At 43.8% G+C, this 16,464-nt stretch overlaps 1 protein-coding gene across 8 annotated transcripts in view; it reads left to right on the top strand.

Annotated features, from left to right (window-relative positions):
* The window catches only part of TNIK (TRAF2 and NCK interacting kinase), a 362,919-nt gene that overhangs the window by 254,139 nt on the left and 92,316 nt on the right, over positions 1-16,464 (top strand). For all 8 annotated transcript variants that reach the window (XM_031451107.2, XM_010976292.3, XM_010976290.3 and 5 more), the window contains exons 8-10: positions 3,077-3,131; positions 5,106-5,184; positions 12,445-12,620. In XM_031451107.2, the coding sequence (XP_031306967.1) occupies positions 3,077-3,131; positions 5,106-5,184; positions 12,445-12,620 (310 nt within the window). The remainder of the gene's footprint in view (positions 1-3,076; positions 3,132-5,105; positions 5,185-12,444; positions 12,621-16,464) is intronic.

Below are 16,464 nucleotides of genomic sequence, written 5' to 3'. Positions count from 1 at the left end.
ACTAAGTGCCTACTATGTGCCAGGCACTGTTCTGGTGCTATGTACAAGTCAACAAAACAAAGATCCTTGCCCTTGGGGACCTTGTGTTCTAGTGTGTGTGTGTGTCGGGCACAGGGAACACAAACAATGAGTGAAAAACATAATAAAGTAGCGATGAGTAGATTACAGTTATTAGAAGATGATCAGTTCTCTAGGGACCAAAAGTGGGAAAGGGGAAGGGGGACTGGCAGTGCTGGGAGAGAGGGTCAGTGGTCCTCACCGAGGACATGGCACTTGAGTAGAGACTTTACAGAGGAGCAGCTGGCACGTAATTGGGGCGAGGACTGCAGACCGGGAGGAGCTGCAGCAAAGACCCAAAGGCAGAAGTTTGCCTGAGTTTTCTGAGCATTTCCTTCCCTGCTCTGAGGACTGGCCTGGAGCTTTTCTCATACCAGTTCCATCATTTCCTTTCAGATGTGTTGACTTTCAAACCAGTTCAAGCTTCCTAGACTTGAAGGCTTTAAGTTTGAGCCTGCTGTGGCAGGGCGTAGATCCCGGCCACCGCTTTCATATTTGCACTTGGTTCACACTGCAGAGACACTCCATTCCTAGAGAGGTTGGGAAGACGGTGGGAGAACTACCAAGGCCTGGGGTGTTATCAGAACAGCACAATCCACCACTTCCAGACTGTTCTACTGTGTTTCCTATTGAATGCTTCCTGCACAGTGAGAACAGTCTGTGTTTCCTGTTCAGTGACTCAGTGTTTTCATCATATTCCCCAATTACTGTCTGTGTCAATCAACCATAAAATTCCAGGTACAAGAGAGCTGCATTTTCATCTTTACCAGTTACTGCTCCTGAGCCAACCAGTGATGGGTGGACTGGACTTTCCCCATTCGCTCCAGAAGGAACCTCAGTAAGCAAGGCCAGGAGCCTGCAGGAAAACTCAGCCACTTGCTGAGCTGTGTAAACTGTATGTGTGTCTGTGTGTGTGTGTTCAATGACAGCTTAGAATACACCTTCAACTAGAACAAGGAAGGATGGTAGTTGCTTTCTTGAATTGCGTCCATGCAGAGAGATTACTTGGAATCTGTGGACGGCAGTGTCTTGCAGGTGCATTGTTATATCCAGTTGGACTGAGAACTTGTAACATTTATGTGGACAGGTCAATGGGCTCATGAATGAAAGAATCCTCCCTTGGTCCTAGTGTGGGGTTGGCGGGTGCCCCCACCAGCTGCTCTAAGGTAGACTGCACTTTAGGCAAGAGTCTAGATCCCCTAGAAAGTTGTATGGGCCTTGGTCCAAATACTGAACACGTGTGGGTGTCACGCACAGGATACTGAGTTTAGTTCTAGGGAATGGCTCAGGGTAGATTTCATAGTTCTTTTCTAGTTACTTCTCCTTTCTGTGTGGCCACGATATTTGTTTGATGGGAATAGCAGGGAAACTTAACTTTGATGTCTGAAATCTGAGTGAGGTTACAGGTGAGAATTTGGAATTATGTCCAAAACTCAGGTTATATTTAAAATGAAAGGCAGGTGAGTCTTCATCAGGACTGTGGGCCATTGAACCAAATTTTACATGTGTTTTCTTACCAACGTTCTGGGAAGCTGAAGCAGCAGTATCTTTTGGGGATTTCCCATCTCTTGATTTGCTTTCCTCCTACGCAATATTTAGAAACGACTGAGCCATAGACACAGAGTAGGGGAGAGGCATGTTGTTAGAGATGGAGGTTGTACAGGTAAAGGTGGAAGCATTAGCCCAGAAAATTCTGGGAAGAATAAAAGTCAGAATGGGATGAAGAAAGACCATAATATAAGGGTATAGGATTTCTGTTTTACATATTAGTCTACTTAGAAGATAAAAGATACTGTTCGTTCATTCAGCAACTATATCGAGTACCTACAACTGTGTCTGGTTCTGTTCTAAGCACTGATACATCAGTGAATACCACCATCCAAAAGCTTCGCTGTCCTCATCTTATTTGATTAAATGATACAAAATTGCTGTTTTTGTAGGTTAAAAACAATTGACTATAAATACACACCAATTGTATGATCCAGCCATTCTTCTCCTAGGTATTTACTTAAATGAAAGCATACATCCATACAGAAACTTGTACATAAGTATGTGTAGCAGCTTTCTTTTCAATAGCCTTGCCTGAAAACAACCCAAATGTCCATCAACCAGAGAATGCTTAAACAAATTGTAGTGTATCCATACGATGGAACACTGCTCGGCAGTGAGTGGACTGAAGTACCAGTAACACGCTGCAATGCTGCAAAGTGGATGGACCTTATATACATTATGCTAAGTGAAAGAATCCAGAGAATTTCATGTTATATACAACTTAGAAGATGCAAACTAGTCCGTAGGGACAGAAAGAGATCAGTGATTGCCTTGGAACAGGAACTGGGGTTGGGGACAGGACAGCCAGGAAGGAGAGACTACAAAGGGTCAAGTCGGGGGTAGGGTGTAACTCAAGTGGTAGAGCGCATGCTTAGCATACACAGGGTCCTGGGTTCAGTCCCTGGTACCTCCTCTGAAAATAAATAAGTAAGTAAACCCAGTCACCTCCCCCCAAATTAAAATAAATAAGTAAATATATTTTCTTAAATTTTTAAAAGGAGGCAAGTGGGACCTTTTGGGGTGATGGATGTGTTTGCTGTCTTGATTGTGGTGAAGGTTTCACAGGTGCGCACACACATCAAACCCTTTCAAATGGCACACTTTAAATACGCGCAGCTAATTATATGACAACTATACCTCAGTGATGGTGTTAAAAGGAGTTGAATAGCAGCAGTTTCATGTGGTTCAATCAATAGAGGAATTTTAGTGGTAAAATAATTTTTAAAACCTTATATTCATTTTTCATACATTTATTGAAAACTCACCATGCGTCTAGCACCATGAAAGGTATTATCAATGAAAAGTGAATGAGGCTGTTCCCACTTTCAAACTTGGTGGGCAAAACAGGTTTGTAAAGAGACGGCTTGATGGCTTTCCCACAGGCAGTTCTGAAGCAGTTGCCAGGCTTAGCCAAGTTCTCCTTTGTTGACTGCATTTACACATATGTCGTGCCTTCCTTCTTTTTCAGAGTGACTTGTGGTCTTTGGGAATCACCGCTATTGAGATGGCAGAAGGTGCTCCCCGTAAGTACCTTCCTCAGGGTGAGATCTGTGGCTGGTCTGCTCTGCGGGCACCGAAGCTTCCTTGCCAGGAGCTGCAGTGGCTTTCCTTCTGCTACACCGAGCCCTGCGTGGATCCGAGCTGGCGTATTTAGAGAGCATAGTCGTCTGAAATCAACCGGGAATCCATTCATTTCAGAGTGGTGTGAGGCTCTTGTATTCATGAGTGGAAACAGGGAAGAGAAGGGAAGCACACTTTGAGGAGTCTTGTTTGTTTACAGACCCAGTGGGTAGTTTATTCCTGAACTATTCTTTGTCGAGCATAAAACTGGGACCAAACCACAAAGACTATAAATGCCAACGTAAGGAAAACTGAAAGTCAATTTTCAGGGCACAGGTTACGTGAACACTTGTACCCACTTGCTCTCACTCCTATTAAAATACTGATGTTTAGATTTGTAGATTTTTCCCTGCTTATTTGAGGCAGAGTGGCCCAGGCTCTGGCTACCTGCAGAACCTCTCCAATTCCTTGAGATCTGAAGTACTGGCCCTGGAGGGTGCCTCTACCAGCCCCGAGGTAGCCACCCGCACATGCCTCAGGGACCCCACGCAGGAGGTGCAACTGACCAGGGGCGTCTGCCGTGATGGCATGGAGGCTGCACCTCCCAAGGGCCACCCTCCAGTAGGGACCGAGAGTGGCAGGGACCCTTTCCTGGAAGATGCAGGATTTCTTTAAAGGCAGCTTTCATTCTTTCGTGTCCCTCTTGGCTTCCTGACAGGACAGTCTTGCACACTGCCACCTACTTTCTCTCCCTCTCACCTTTACTCCCATGACTTGTGTGGCAATCTGACAACTCTCCCAGCCTCCTTTGGCTCCCTCTCTGTTTCTTTTCAGGCAGGAATTTCCCCCAGTAATATCTTATCATGTTTAATAACAGCTTGGGGTCTGCTTTTCAGAGGACCCTGAACAAAAGAGGCCCCTTATTTGCATGATAGGTCCTAGTGCTCATGACTTTTTAGCCTTAAGTCATCATAACCTTTTTATTTCTCACTCACAGAATTCATCTGCAGCATGACTGACTTGGAATGTTTGTCAACACAGTTCCCCTCATCCGCAATTCTAATTGGCATTTATGAAGCGGAAAAACAATACATGGCAGTCTTAAAGCCATATTATCATTCCTCATGAGTAGTGGAGTAAACAGACTTCTACCTACCGAGTCCTTTAGCTTTTCAGGAGAATATATTCTTATTCTAGGCACAAAGGAAAAGATACTCCCAGATGTTTGAAAAGCAGACTAGGGAAATATTTTTATTAAAATAAGAATGCATGAGTATTTTCACTATAAATGATAATATCATATTGCAAGTTGAGATATTTTTGTAACTCTTCTGCCCGATTTTCTTGGCCTTAATCCTCCAGTCTTCCTGGGGCCATTGAACAAAACAAAACCCCAAAATCCATCATGAAAAGCCTGAAAAACCATTCAAGGTGTTTGGAAATACAGAGAGAATGTCCTTCTGGTCTAGTGTTTTAGACTCTAAAAAACCATGTAGATAACTTTGCATTTGGATGAGTTTTCAATATATAAGAGATAGACCATGGATTATAAAATATCTTTTATTTTCTGACTTGAGATTTTACTAATTAAAAGTACATCTCCATAGTAGTTGTTATCTTGATGTTGTTTACAGTGAGTCTTAGATGTTTATATATAGAAATGCAAAGGTTGTTGAGCCTTTAACTTGTTTTCCTTGAAAATGAAATGAAAGTAGACATGTTAACAATTTCTAGTTGAAACATGTTGGATTTTCGGAGACTCCTGTAATCAGCTTATTTAAATGGTCACGAAACAGAAGCTTCATGACCTTTTGCCTCTGCTCGATGGTCGTGCCTGGAAGCGGGGCGCATCGGCAGCAGTGGCTGCACAGCGAGGACAGGCGAGGCCTGGGTTTGGCCTCCTAACCCGAGCTGGCCCTTGTTTTGGTCTCTTGCAGCTCTGTGTGACATGCACCCCATGAGAGCCCTCTTCCTCATCCCCCGGAACCCAGCGCCTCGGCTGAAGTCCAAGAAGTGGTGAGTCTGGTCTTCAGAGCTAAGGGCAAGGCTTTCTCTTTTGGATGGCTCAGATCCTTAGGTCCTGCTGACAGGGTTAGACTAATAGGTACCAAGACTTGGTGAGTGATTTTCCATATGCTGTCATTCGTCTCAAAGTACACATTAAGTACCTACTGTTTGCACAGTAAGTCTTTATCATCACACCTTCAAGGTAAGGAGCATTAGCTAAAATGGGTAGCAGAACCCAAGCAGTGACATGGAAACGCTTGGATTTCTCACTCCAAGTAGTAACTTGGCAGTGCAGACCATTTCATCAGAAAGGGTGATAGTTTAGGGAATCAGCCCGTTAGACTAGCTGGCTTTCCTTCTGTGTCTTAAGACAATAATTCCCTAAATGTGTATGCACACCTGGTATTATGCAAGATGATTTCACTGCTCTGTGCATGAACATTTATAATTTTTGTTTTTACTGTTGATTTCACTTTATGGCAGGTGACGGTGGCTTCTTATTTTGGGCAGTAATATAACCTTTCCATTTAATAAACAAATTCATGTAAAAAGTGACTTAATTTAAAGAAAAATGCCAAGTAAATACTTGTATGGGTGGTGTAAGGATGTGGTAAAAATTGTGTGACTAGTGTAGGATTGATTGGAGTTTGGGAACAGAGTTCTTCAGGTTAGGTCAGAAGTTGGACTTTTGACTTTTTGTGCACTTACGTCAGAATGTTTCTATCTTATCATTTTGTAACGAAAATTAATTGCTCCTTCCCTTCCCCCTTTGGATATGATGTATCCTGCCTGATACATTCTCGAATGTGATTCCCTTTGCCCTGGCACCAATTTTTGGACCACTTATGACCTCCTGTCTTTTCTTGAGACATATTCTAGGCAGTCTGAGCACGCAGGCACAAGACCCTCCTGCCCCTTTTCATACCACTTCGTGATCAGGCCCTTGACAAGGCCCTCCACTATACAGAGAGCAATCTTAATTAATACTGTTGGCCAGGAACGATGTAGCAACCCCAGCAGAACAAGAGAAAGATGTGCAGCACAGAGAGAGGGAAAGGGAACAGCCAGGAGAGACGACAGCCTTAGAGTTCTTTGCTGAGGGCTGCATGGGGGAGAGTGAGGGTTGCTATTGGTAACCAGGAGGCAGAGCATCCCCCCTCCTCTCTCCGGTGGGTCACCGTGGTGTGAGACGACCGCGCTCTCCCCAGCAACAGCCTTCCATTGGGTACCACACAGCACGTGATCCACAGGCGCCCAGAAGCCCTGCTTCATTCCTTCTTTCTGGAACAGACTCCTGGGGAGGAGCTGGCTCGGTTCTGTCCCCTGGAAGCGTCAGTGGCACTGCAGAGCCCTCCGATAGCTTTCTGCTTGTCCTTCAGGCCAAGGTCTCCCGGGGCAGGGGGGCCTGCTGTGTCCAGGGTCTTCACCTGCCCTGTTCCCTCCCTCCCTTCTCTGCCTTCACTGCCGCTGGACAGGTGTTCTAAGCTATTCCACGGAGGACAAACTGACCATCCACACCTGTGTTGTTTGCCCTGCACAGTGGGGCCACACACCACATTTCGGAAATATTTATGTTAATTTTCGACTTAAAAAAATCTGGCAATTGAGCATTACTTGGAGATTTCTGACCTTTTTTTACAAAGGTGCGGAGATTCTGCCCCGCTGAGTGGCTCCTGCTCCCTTGGAGGGTGAGCGTTTGTTCGTCTGTCCAGGTCACCGCCTCTCCCCAGCCCGGAAGCTGGAGTCTGTTGGTCACCACGCTTGCCCTCCTTTCCTCTTACCCTGCTCTGCACCGCCCTTTGTGTGACAATTCTGGGCCCTCAGAAGAGTGACTGACCAGCCCTTGTGCTACAGTTTCTGCTTTCGTCCACCCTGCTCCCAAGAAGCAAGTCTGCACTGACCTTGTTTGAGAAATACAGACTTGGGGAAATACAGGCTGACTTTCCTGCTTCAAACCTTTGGCAATGAGAACTAATTTTGATAATGCCACAGGGAGCTGGACCAGTCCAGGAACAGTGAGGAGGCGGGGCCGCCTGCATCTCACCCAGCCCCCTTGCACACCCTTGCCTGGCTACGAAGGATGCAGTTAGGAGCACGGGCCCCACACTGGCAGGCAGAGGAAAGGAAGAGGACCTCGCTGTTTGAGAGCAAGGCGGGGTGAGGGGGTGGACAAAAGCCCCGGTAAAGTGCCCTTTCTGACTCCGAATCCAGCCATTACAAAGGTGGCTGTGCAGCCCCCCCGCCACCGGACGCTTGTTGAGACCCTCATTTTCTGCAACTGAACTCCAGTTTTTAAGAGGAAATGTTTAGGCACTTCAGACCAGGTTCAAAGTGATTTAAAATAGGTTAGGGTTTGGGAGGAAGTAGAATATTTCTATTTTTCTTTTCCTTTTTTCCCCTCCTCCCCCACCAAAAGAAACAAAACTCCAAAATGTTCTTTTATATCCAGCTACTCTCGACCTAAATGAGTTCTCAGATGACGTGCACTGCTTCTGGTGTATATGCCAACATATGACCACGGGGGGGCGCCCTTGTGGCAGAGACAGCAGTGAACTCTTCGTTATAAGCATTCTGCTGAGGGTCATTTCCTAGAAGCAGGACTGAATCTACGACATACAAAGCATATGTATATTGTAGACTCAGCAACTTATATGTGTGTGTATTTATGATAGATACAAATGTAAGATACCTATGTAAGTTATACATTTACTCTTTTTTTTTATTGAATGAAAGATTCTTTCAATTCTGCAGTGCTTTACAGTTTTCAGAAGTTTCACGCACATGATTTCGTATTATCGCATGGTAACCGTTTTCTCCGTAACCGTAACCAAGGCCTCACTTTATGGAGAGAGACTGAGGCTTAGGTGGGTTACTCTCCTTGCACAGCCTTCGTTTCCCGAGATCACAGCCCACATACTTTCTGCTGCACCATCTGGCCTCTTAAAGTTCAAGGTTAAAGTGGTAGAGAAAGAGCTATACCAGCCCCTGAGTGTGAGCACTTTTTCCCTTGAGCCGTAATATTAGGGAAAGAAAGACGGTAGCACTGCTCCTTGTCCCTTTCCCTGTGGGAGGAGAGGAAAGCACCCCTGGGAGCAGGAATCTGGCCCTTCCTCCCCCACCGCGAAGAAGCCTCTGGAAGCTAAGGAAGTCGCGTGGTCAGGGCTCCATTCAATGCTCAGACATCTGACATTCAGGTCTCCAGGAGGGTTAGGACCTCAGTGAAGTCAGAGGAGAACAAGGATGCTCTCACCTCTGTCTCCATGTCACCAAATTCCCATGTTCTCCTCCTGCCCTTCCTCCTGTTCTATGTGTAGTCGGATTCAACCCACACGGGGGACCATCTCCTCCCAAAGATCGCCTCTCGCTTCTCTTCCCATGGTCTTCACCCTGGCTCCCCACCCTCACATCTGTACTCCATGCTGTGGCTTCCCTCCAGGCGTCTCTGGAGAAAGACAGGGATGACTTGGTTCCTGCAAAAGATGGTCAGCCTTGTCCTTTCCACATGCCCTTCAAATATGAAGAGCCCACAAAGGCAAAGCAGCATTTGATTGAGCTCATGAGAAAAATCCTAACTGCCTATCGCTGGAAAAAGGTGTAAGATTCCTGGTCCAAACCACTCATGCTCCAGAGGAGGATTGGGGGCTGGTGAGGTTGCCTGGCTTATCCTGTGTCCCAGGCTCATGCCAGTCTGGAACCCCTAAGCCTTCTGCTTTTACTCCGGAGCTTACAAGCACTTCTGTTGTTTTATGAAACACCAGTTCTGCTTCTTGCTGGGCTATCAGGCACTTTAGTTTTGGAAATGAATGTTCTTTGTGCTGCTCTAAATAAAATAATGATAATAGAAAGGAAGTATCAGAAAAATACTTTAAATAGGCTGAATTTACCAGCAGTCGTGTGACTTTGGACTTAAAATAAAGCAAAAATTGCCACACAAACTTTTAAACTTAACATTTTTTGGCAGTGTCCTCAGAGATAATGGTCCTGTTGACACTTCCTGCTAATGCATTTATTCCTAATGTATGTGGAATAATTCCTTTAAAGAACTCTATGCTATTGGATTCAACACAAGTGAGGAAAAACACCTTCAAATTTCTACTCCTGGCCCTCAAGGCAGATCCTCCTGTTCTGTTAGCCTGGTGATGGTCAGGATCTGCTGGGACATTGTCATGGCAGTAATAAGAAGAATAATAACAATAATAGCAACACACATACAGCATTTATGATGTAACAGGCATGGTTCTAAGGATGTCACATGAGTTAACTCATTTAAAGATCGCAGCAGTCTTTTGAGCTAAGTGTTAACAATATCCCAATTTGCAGCCAGGGAAACTGAGGCACAGAGAAATTAAGTAATCTGCCCAAAATTGCACCATTAGTAAATGATGGACCCTGAAGTAGACAAAAAAAAAAGGGCAGTTCTGGGCAAATGCAAAATTTTAAAGATCATTTGCATTTAGGGAGTCTGAAGATTACCAAAAACTTTTAGCCCAGCTGGTTATAGTGGTTAATGTAATAATCCTTCAGGCATTTTTAATTCCTCTAACACAATTTAATATGTAAACAGGAAAAATCTGGGAAGATTAAGTGTTCAGTGACACCGATATGAGAAGATCTAGGGCCTCAGACTGTAAGCACCAATCGCTAACATTTATCTCTCCATGCCAACCCTTGGGAAATTAGTAATATAAATCTTGGGCTTTTTTTTTTTTTTCTGTAAGAGACAGAACTAAATTATGGGCAGCCAAGATTGAAACAATAAAGTTACATAAAGGTCCTTTAAGTCCCTCAGTCCTCTCGGCCAAGAGTCAGGTGGTGCTCAATATAGTGTTTTTACTTTTAATTAAATGTGTAATTAAGCAAATCGATTCCTGGTCAGCTAACTTAAATAAGAGACAATGAATCTTTCTTTGAAGATTTGTTTTAAGGAAGCATTATTTTCTCTTCAAGCAGAACCGTTTGAAGGAGACGTGGGAGAGACTGCCAGGTTTATAGATCTGCCAGCTTTGTGGATCCTTTGGGCCCAAAGATATTCTCTTGAATGTCTCTTGAGGTTTCTTCCCTCCAGGAGAGACTCTGGAAAAAAGGAATCTGTGCTATAGCCGGTTCCATTCAACTCCCTGAACACTCTCTCATCCTGAAGATGTCTATGACTTTTGTTAGGTGTCAGTATTGGGGAATGGAATGTACAGTCGATTAAGTCTGGATATTATTTTTAAATTTGGTGTGATTTCTTTTATGTATCATCCCCTAATGAATAGTTCAGCACTTTATAAAAAGCAATCTCTTCCTTCTCGTGGCAAGCAGAAAAAAGAGAACTGCTATTTGCATTCCTGGTGAATATTTAATAGCTTCCTGTCTTAATTTGTTTTTGTTCTCATCTTTTTAGTACTGATTTTTTACCTAGTAGAGTACTGTGTGGAGTGTGTCTGCTTGTTTATAGGTTAACTTTATTCACTTTATTCCTTAGGACCTTATTTTTTTTTTTGCAAGTTCCCTCCTTAGATAATACCACAGTAGTGCCTCCACAGATTAAGGTGATGGACAGAAAGAAAGCGTATTCAGTAGTTCTTCTTTCCAAGCCCTCCCCCCGTCCTCACAAGCACAGATTTAAAGGTAGCCGCATTACAGCTCTTATCTAGAACTTTCATCTGATAACCATTCATGCACGCATTCATTTGTCAGACACGAGTTGTGCTCACAACACGAAGATGACTCAGGCACATCCCAGCCTTGGGGGGAATTTCCAGTGCGGAGGAGGCAGGGGTTCTGGCTGAAGGACTTAATGGGAGGTGCTTAGAATGTCCATCCTGCTGAACTGTTTCTAGTCCACTGTGTTGCCAATCCTGATTCGTCCCAGGCCGACCCCGGGCATGTAAAATAATGTCAAATCTTGAACATAGCATAGAAATTTAAGGAGGAAAAAACTACTGATAATTCAGTACTGCTTTGAAAACATGGAGTAAAGTGAGAAAGTGAATTGACCTGGGCAGCAGTGGAGAGTGGTGCATATACCAGGGCCCTCTCACAGCTGAATCTTGAAGAACATGCTCACCATTGTGTTCTGTGTGGTGAGGACACCTTTCAGGCCCAAAGACACAATTAGGACCTGCTGGGGCGCTTGGAAAAGCTTCTCTGGGGACCCGCTCCTGTAACTCTCCAGTGCGCCATGGGAGGGCGACAGAGAGCACAAAATGGCTTCATTCCTGAGAAGGGTGGGGACAGTTAGGAGGGTGACCAGGGTTCTCCCAAGGTCTCTGAGTTGACATCCAGTGATGTGCCTTGCTGACAGTGGAGCACCTCAGAAAGGCATGTTATAGAGTCAAGAGCTTAATTATTTATGATGCGTGACAAATTCTTGGAACTTTCAGCCAGAACATGCATGCCCAACTCGTGAATCAGAGCTAAAGTCCACCATTAATTCCTACCACATTGTGGACTTGTGCCCTAATCGCTGGTGTCTCTCACCAGCTTTCCCCTGTCCCTTCAGAGCTCGTCTCTGAGGAAATGGCGCCTTTCTAGAAGAAGATAAATTTGCTTCTGTGTATAAACTAAGTCCCTTAAAGTTAAGTTTCCAAATCCATGGATTTGATAGCAAACATACTCAGACATCCTGTTTTTATTCGTTGGAAAGCAAAGTTCAAAAATGATCCCAAAATTTCCAGTTAGAAAATTTCCCTAATCAAGTTCTTTTTACCATCTAAGAATCTTGCTCATTTCTACAAAAATGTACTCCCCCTTACCTATCTAACCCTGGTTTTACTTCTCCCAGCCTGTGTTTCCTGCCTTGTTCAGACAGCTCACCTCAGTGTCCCCCGACATATAGGACACTCAATCCCAGCTTTAGTGTTTCACTGATTTCCTACCTCCCTGAACTATCCTTTCCCAAGAGTGATTTTCTCCTAATTTTTTAAGGCTCAGCTCTATTTCCCTCATTCCAATAGACCTTCCAGGTATGACACCCATTGGGGTCTTCCTCTTCTTTCATGCCTACTGGTCTGTGTGATATTACATACAAACTATTAAACATTGTCATGTATGTAACTACCGTGCAGTGCCTGAACTGTGTATTAATGGTAATGATGCCTTTGGACCCCATTGTACCTGATAGAGAACCAGACCTACCTCGTGATTGGTTGATCCCTACGTAGCTGATCGGATTTATCCCCACCCCCCACCTTTTTTTTTTTCATTCTAGTATTTCAGAAAATATCAATTTGCTTTTTCTTGGATTGTCTTCTTATCTACGGTTTCATCTCTTTTGTTTGTCAGGTCAAAAAAATTCCAGTCATTTATTGAGAGCTGCTTGGTAAAGAATCACAGCCAGCGACCAGCAACAGAACAGCTGATGAAGCATCCATTTATACGAGACCAACCTAATGAACGACAGGTCCGCATTCAACTCAAGGACCATATTGATAGAACAAAGAAGAAGCGAGGAGAGAAAGGTGAGGAGCACATTTGTATTTCAGCAAGGGAAATGAAAAACAGAGTGAGTCACGGGCTCTCAATGCATCCGGAGGGGACTGTGGGGATTTCAGACAGGCCTGCCTTGTTCTTTAGTGTGTAGGGCTGCCTCTGAGATCATAGCCTGTGGGCATCAGTGGAGCGAGACTGCCAAGATGGAGTCTTTCATGAAAGAACTGCGAGAGACATTACCTTTCCCAGGCACCCAACAAAAAGTCGTGTTGAGTGAAACTATGAAGTGGTTTAATATGACAAAGGATTTTCTTAATTCAAATGAATATTCATGTTTCAAAGACTAAAAATCTACAGAAGACAGGCAACCCTTAAAAAAAAACTTTGAGTTGACATTTTTCATTCCTGGCATTCTTCGCCATTTAAGTTTCTGTGCTCTGAATTTTTTGTGTTCACTTCTAATTGAGTTATTTGGAAGTCAGAATGACTCTTCTGATAGTCACAGCGATGGAAAAGAGGTTGCTGTACGGAACAGCCCATTTTGAGCTGGAAGATTATTTAATGTATTTCTTTATTTTGTAAGTTCAAAACCTCTTATGGCTCTAGCTGTTAATACCGCATTGTCCTTTCACTGCATCGTCAGAAAGGACATGATTCCAAACTTGAGGTCTGGGGGCTGAGCCCAAGCTGTTTGAATAGAGACTCAACAGTCGTTAACCAGCATCCTGACGGAGGTGAAAACACACGTGGTCTGGGGCAGGTTTTATGACTAGTTGGATTTGGAGGTAGGGAAGGTTGAGAATGGGAAGGAGGCGGGGTTTGCAGAGAACAGACGGGGTGACAGCTCCCTGGTGGGAGCAGGAGGGGGCAGCTGGCGGGCTGACAGCGAGGAGTCAGGATGGGGCCGGCCAGGCCAGGTGGGCACGAAGCACATGGGGAGTGGAGGGTCGGGGGAAGGCCAGGGACCAGGGTGGGAGGTATGTGGTGAAGCTCGTCCCCGCTTCTGTCCTCGCCACCTCTCTCCTCTGTTCTTCACGATCCAGGTGGTGGACAGCACAGGACAGAGGGTGCTCTTCTTTCATTTGACTTTCCCTTCGCCTTTGCCTCTGCAGTTATTATCTGTAATGTGGCAAGGTATGAGCAGGGTCCTAAAGGGGGAGCAGTAAGCAGTGTAGGAGTCAAGACTGGACAGAGGTAAGATCGGCAGAGGTGAGAGGAGGAGGAGCAACCCTCCATGAAAGTTCAAGGGAAGAGTTTTTTCTTTACAGCCAGCCTCGGGGACTCAGGAAAATAGTATGATCGGATTAGACTCAAGAGCAGGAGGTTCTGAACCAAAAAGGAGGCTCATCTCCAGTTGTTAGTGGGTGGAGAGGGGTGAGGTGTCAATCAGAACCCAAGGAGCTGGGAGGGCAGCCCACGCTGGAGGCCCCAGGCATGGAGAGACATAGATACGTCAGGGTCCCAAAGTGCTGGTTTTTCCAACTGCTGGTTATTAATAGTGGTCTTGGGCCACTCCAGGAAGTCAGAATTTTAAAGGGAAGAATCTAAGGCAGTGTGTCAGACACGCAGCCATTAAAGGCCGACTTCTCTAGAAAGGAAACGTATTTTGCTTTAGGGATATAGAGTCGGTGAGGTGCTCGAGCTCTTGTTTTCAGGCTCCAATTCTCAGTTCAAATTCTCTACTTCTACCCCTAAATAGTTGTGTGAACTTCACCTCAGTTTTCTCAGCTTTAAAATGGGAGTAGGGGTCCAATAATAATTAGTATGGCAGGCATTGTTGCAAAGATTAAATGAGATTGTGCATGTAAAATGCTTCATCCAACATCTGGCACATCGATGTACTCAATAAACATAAGCTATTCTTATTTAGACGATTCTTTATTGGCCTATAATTTTTCAGTACTATTCAAGGTTATTTTCTGAGATCGTGTGACCTCTTTGCCACTGACCTGTAAGAATGAGTAAAGCTTGTACCTTGGGTGTTTTCACATTTGGCGGGGCACAAACTCTTAAAATGTGATTCTGAACTCATCACTCCATGAAAACAGACTATTCTGAGTGTGCTCCTTCTCTGCAGAGTAGAAGAGTAAGGTTCTTGGTAGGAGGTATATCCCAGAGTTGCACAGGGACTGAAGGAACCTAATTCTGTTAGGCTTAGAGCCACCCACTGCCGTCTTTTTTGTCTGCTCCCCAGGAAAGAGTATTGCTCAAATGAGACCTCATTCCAACTGCTCAGTTTGATTCAATGACTTAATTTGCTCTTTCTAATACTTTTTCACTCTCTTTGTAGCTCGAAGACCAGCTTTTGGTAGACTCAAATAATTTTAATTGGGCACTGCTTTGTGATTTTTTTTTAATCTGCTATTATTGTTTCCTTCAGATATGTTGATACATGCTAATTTAAGCCAGTAATATAAAAGCAATCGTGCCAGATTCTGGCGAAGTAATACAGTTGAGAAGCCTGACAAATGAAGGCCTTACCCTAGAGAGTAGAAATAATTAATTGTGTGCTGCTTTTCCTTGCTATAATTTACTTTAATAGATAACATTTCTGCATTTTACTTTGAACTCTCTGTTGATTCATTTCTGAAAAGTCTGGAATATTAAGCTTTCAATGTGGAGTATTGAAACACTTTATGAAGGTTACTTACATTTTGGTGAAATAATACTTTAAAAATAAGTAGCCTGCAAACTTCATACATATCTAAATATATGGAGCTAATTTTTATATTTATTTTTTTTAATTTTTAAATTTTTAAAAAATATTTTTAGAAGTACACTTGAAATCATTATGCTTTGGCTTCCTTTCATCATCCTTTTAATGGCTAAATAGTGTGGAAAGCAAAATGTTTATGATCAAATTCAACAGTTCTCATCATGTGACTGCTGCCTCCTGGTGGTAACATAACCAAATTGCAGTTTCAGTTCTTTTTTCTGGGTGCACCAATGTCTTCAAAGTTGTAATTACTAACCCACAGCTATGAAGGAATGACAGCACTGAGACACTGTCTCTTGCTTAAAATGAAAAGCTCCTCCAAAGGCTCACCATTGCCCACAGAAAAGTCCTCAGCATGGTGTATCTAAAGATCGGCAAGCCACCTCAGACCTGCTGGCCTTTCTCGCTCCATCTGCTTCCTCACACCAGACATCTAGCCACTCACGACTCAGTGTTTCCTGAACATTCATGCACTGTAATATCATCAGCCTTACTCAGGTGGCTGCATTGCTTAGAATGTCCCTTTCCCACCATGTTCAGCTGCCATCTGCCTGGAAAAGGGCTACTCACCTTCCGATCTGGCTCATTTCCTCCTCAAAGATGTCACTGTTCCCCTCCCCTATCATAACCCGTGGACTGAGCTGCTCCTTTCTCTAATATCTCATTGCTCTTTTTATGTACTTGTATTTAGTATATAATATGTGAAAATGAGCACTAATTTTAAAGTTGGAAAAATTCTGGATTGAATTCTAAATCCAAATCTCAGATTTGTTGAGATGACATTGGTCATATTACTTAACCATGTGTAATCTCAGTATCTTCGCTTGGAAAATGGGCATTATGTTAAAGGATTGTTATGAGAAGTAAATGAGAGAACATAAGTGTATGGCATAGTGACTGGCATGGGCGATACCCGATAAGATTAGTTCTCTTTCTTCCTAATCGTGTAGACCCTGAATATTCACTTGTATATCTTTTTTTTTTTTTTTTTGAGTTATAGTCAGTTTACAATATTGTGTCAATTTCTGGTGTACAACACAATTTTTCAGTCATACATGAATATACATATATTTGTTTTCATATTCTTTTTTACCGTGAGCTACTACAAGATCTTGAATATTATTTCCCCGTGTTATACAGTATAAACTTGTTTATCT

This window comes from Camelus dromedarius, chromosome 2 (genome assembly GCF_036321535.1).
Source record: "Camelus dromedarius isolate mCamDro1 chromosome 2, mCamDro1.pat, whole genome shotgun sequence".
NCBI classification, from domain to species: Eukaryota; Metazoa; Chordata; class Mammalia; order Artiodactyla; family Camelidae; genus Camelus; species Camelus dromedarius.
This window is presented reverse-complemented; position numbering and strand designations above follow the sequence as displayed.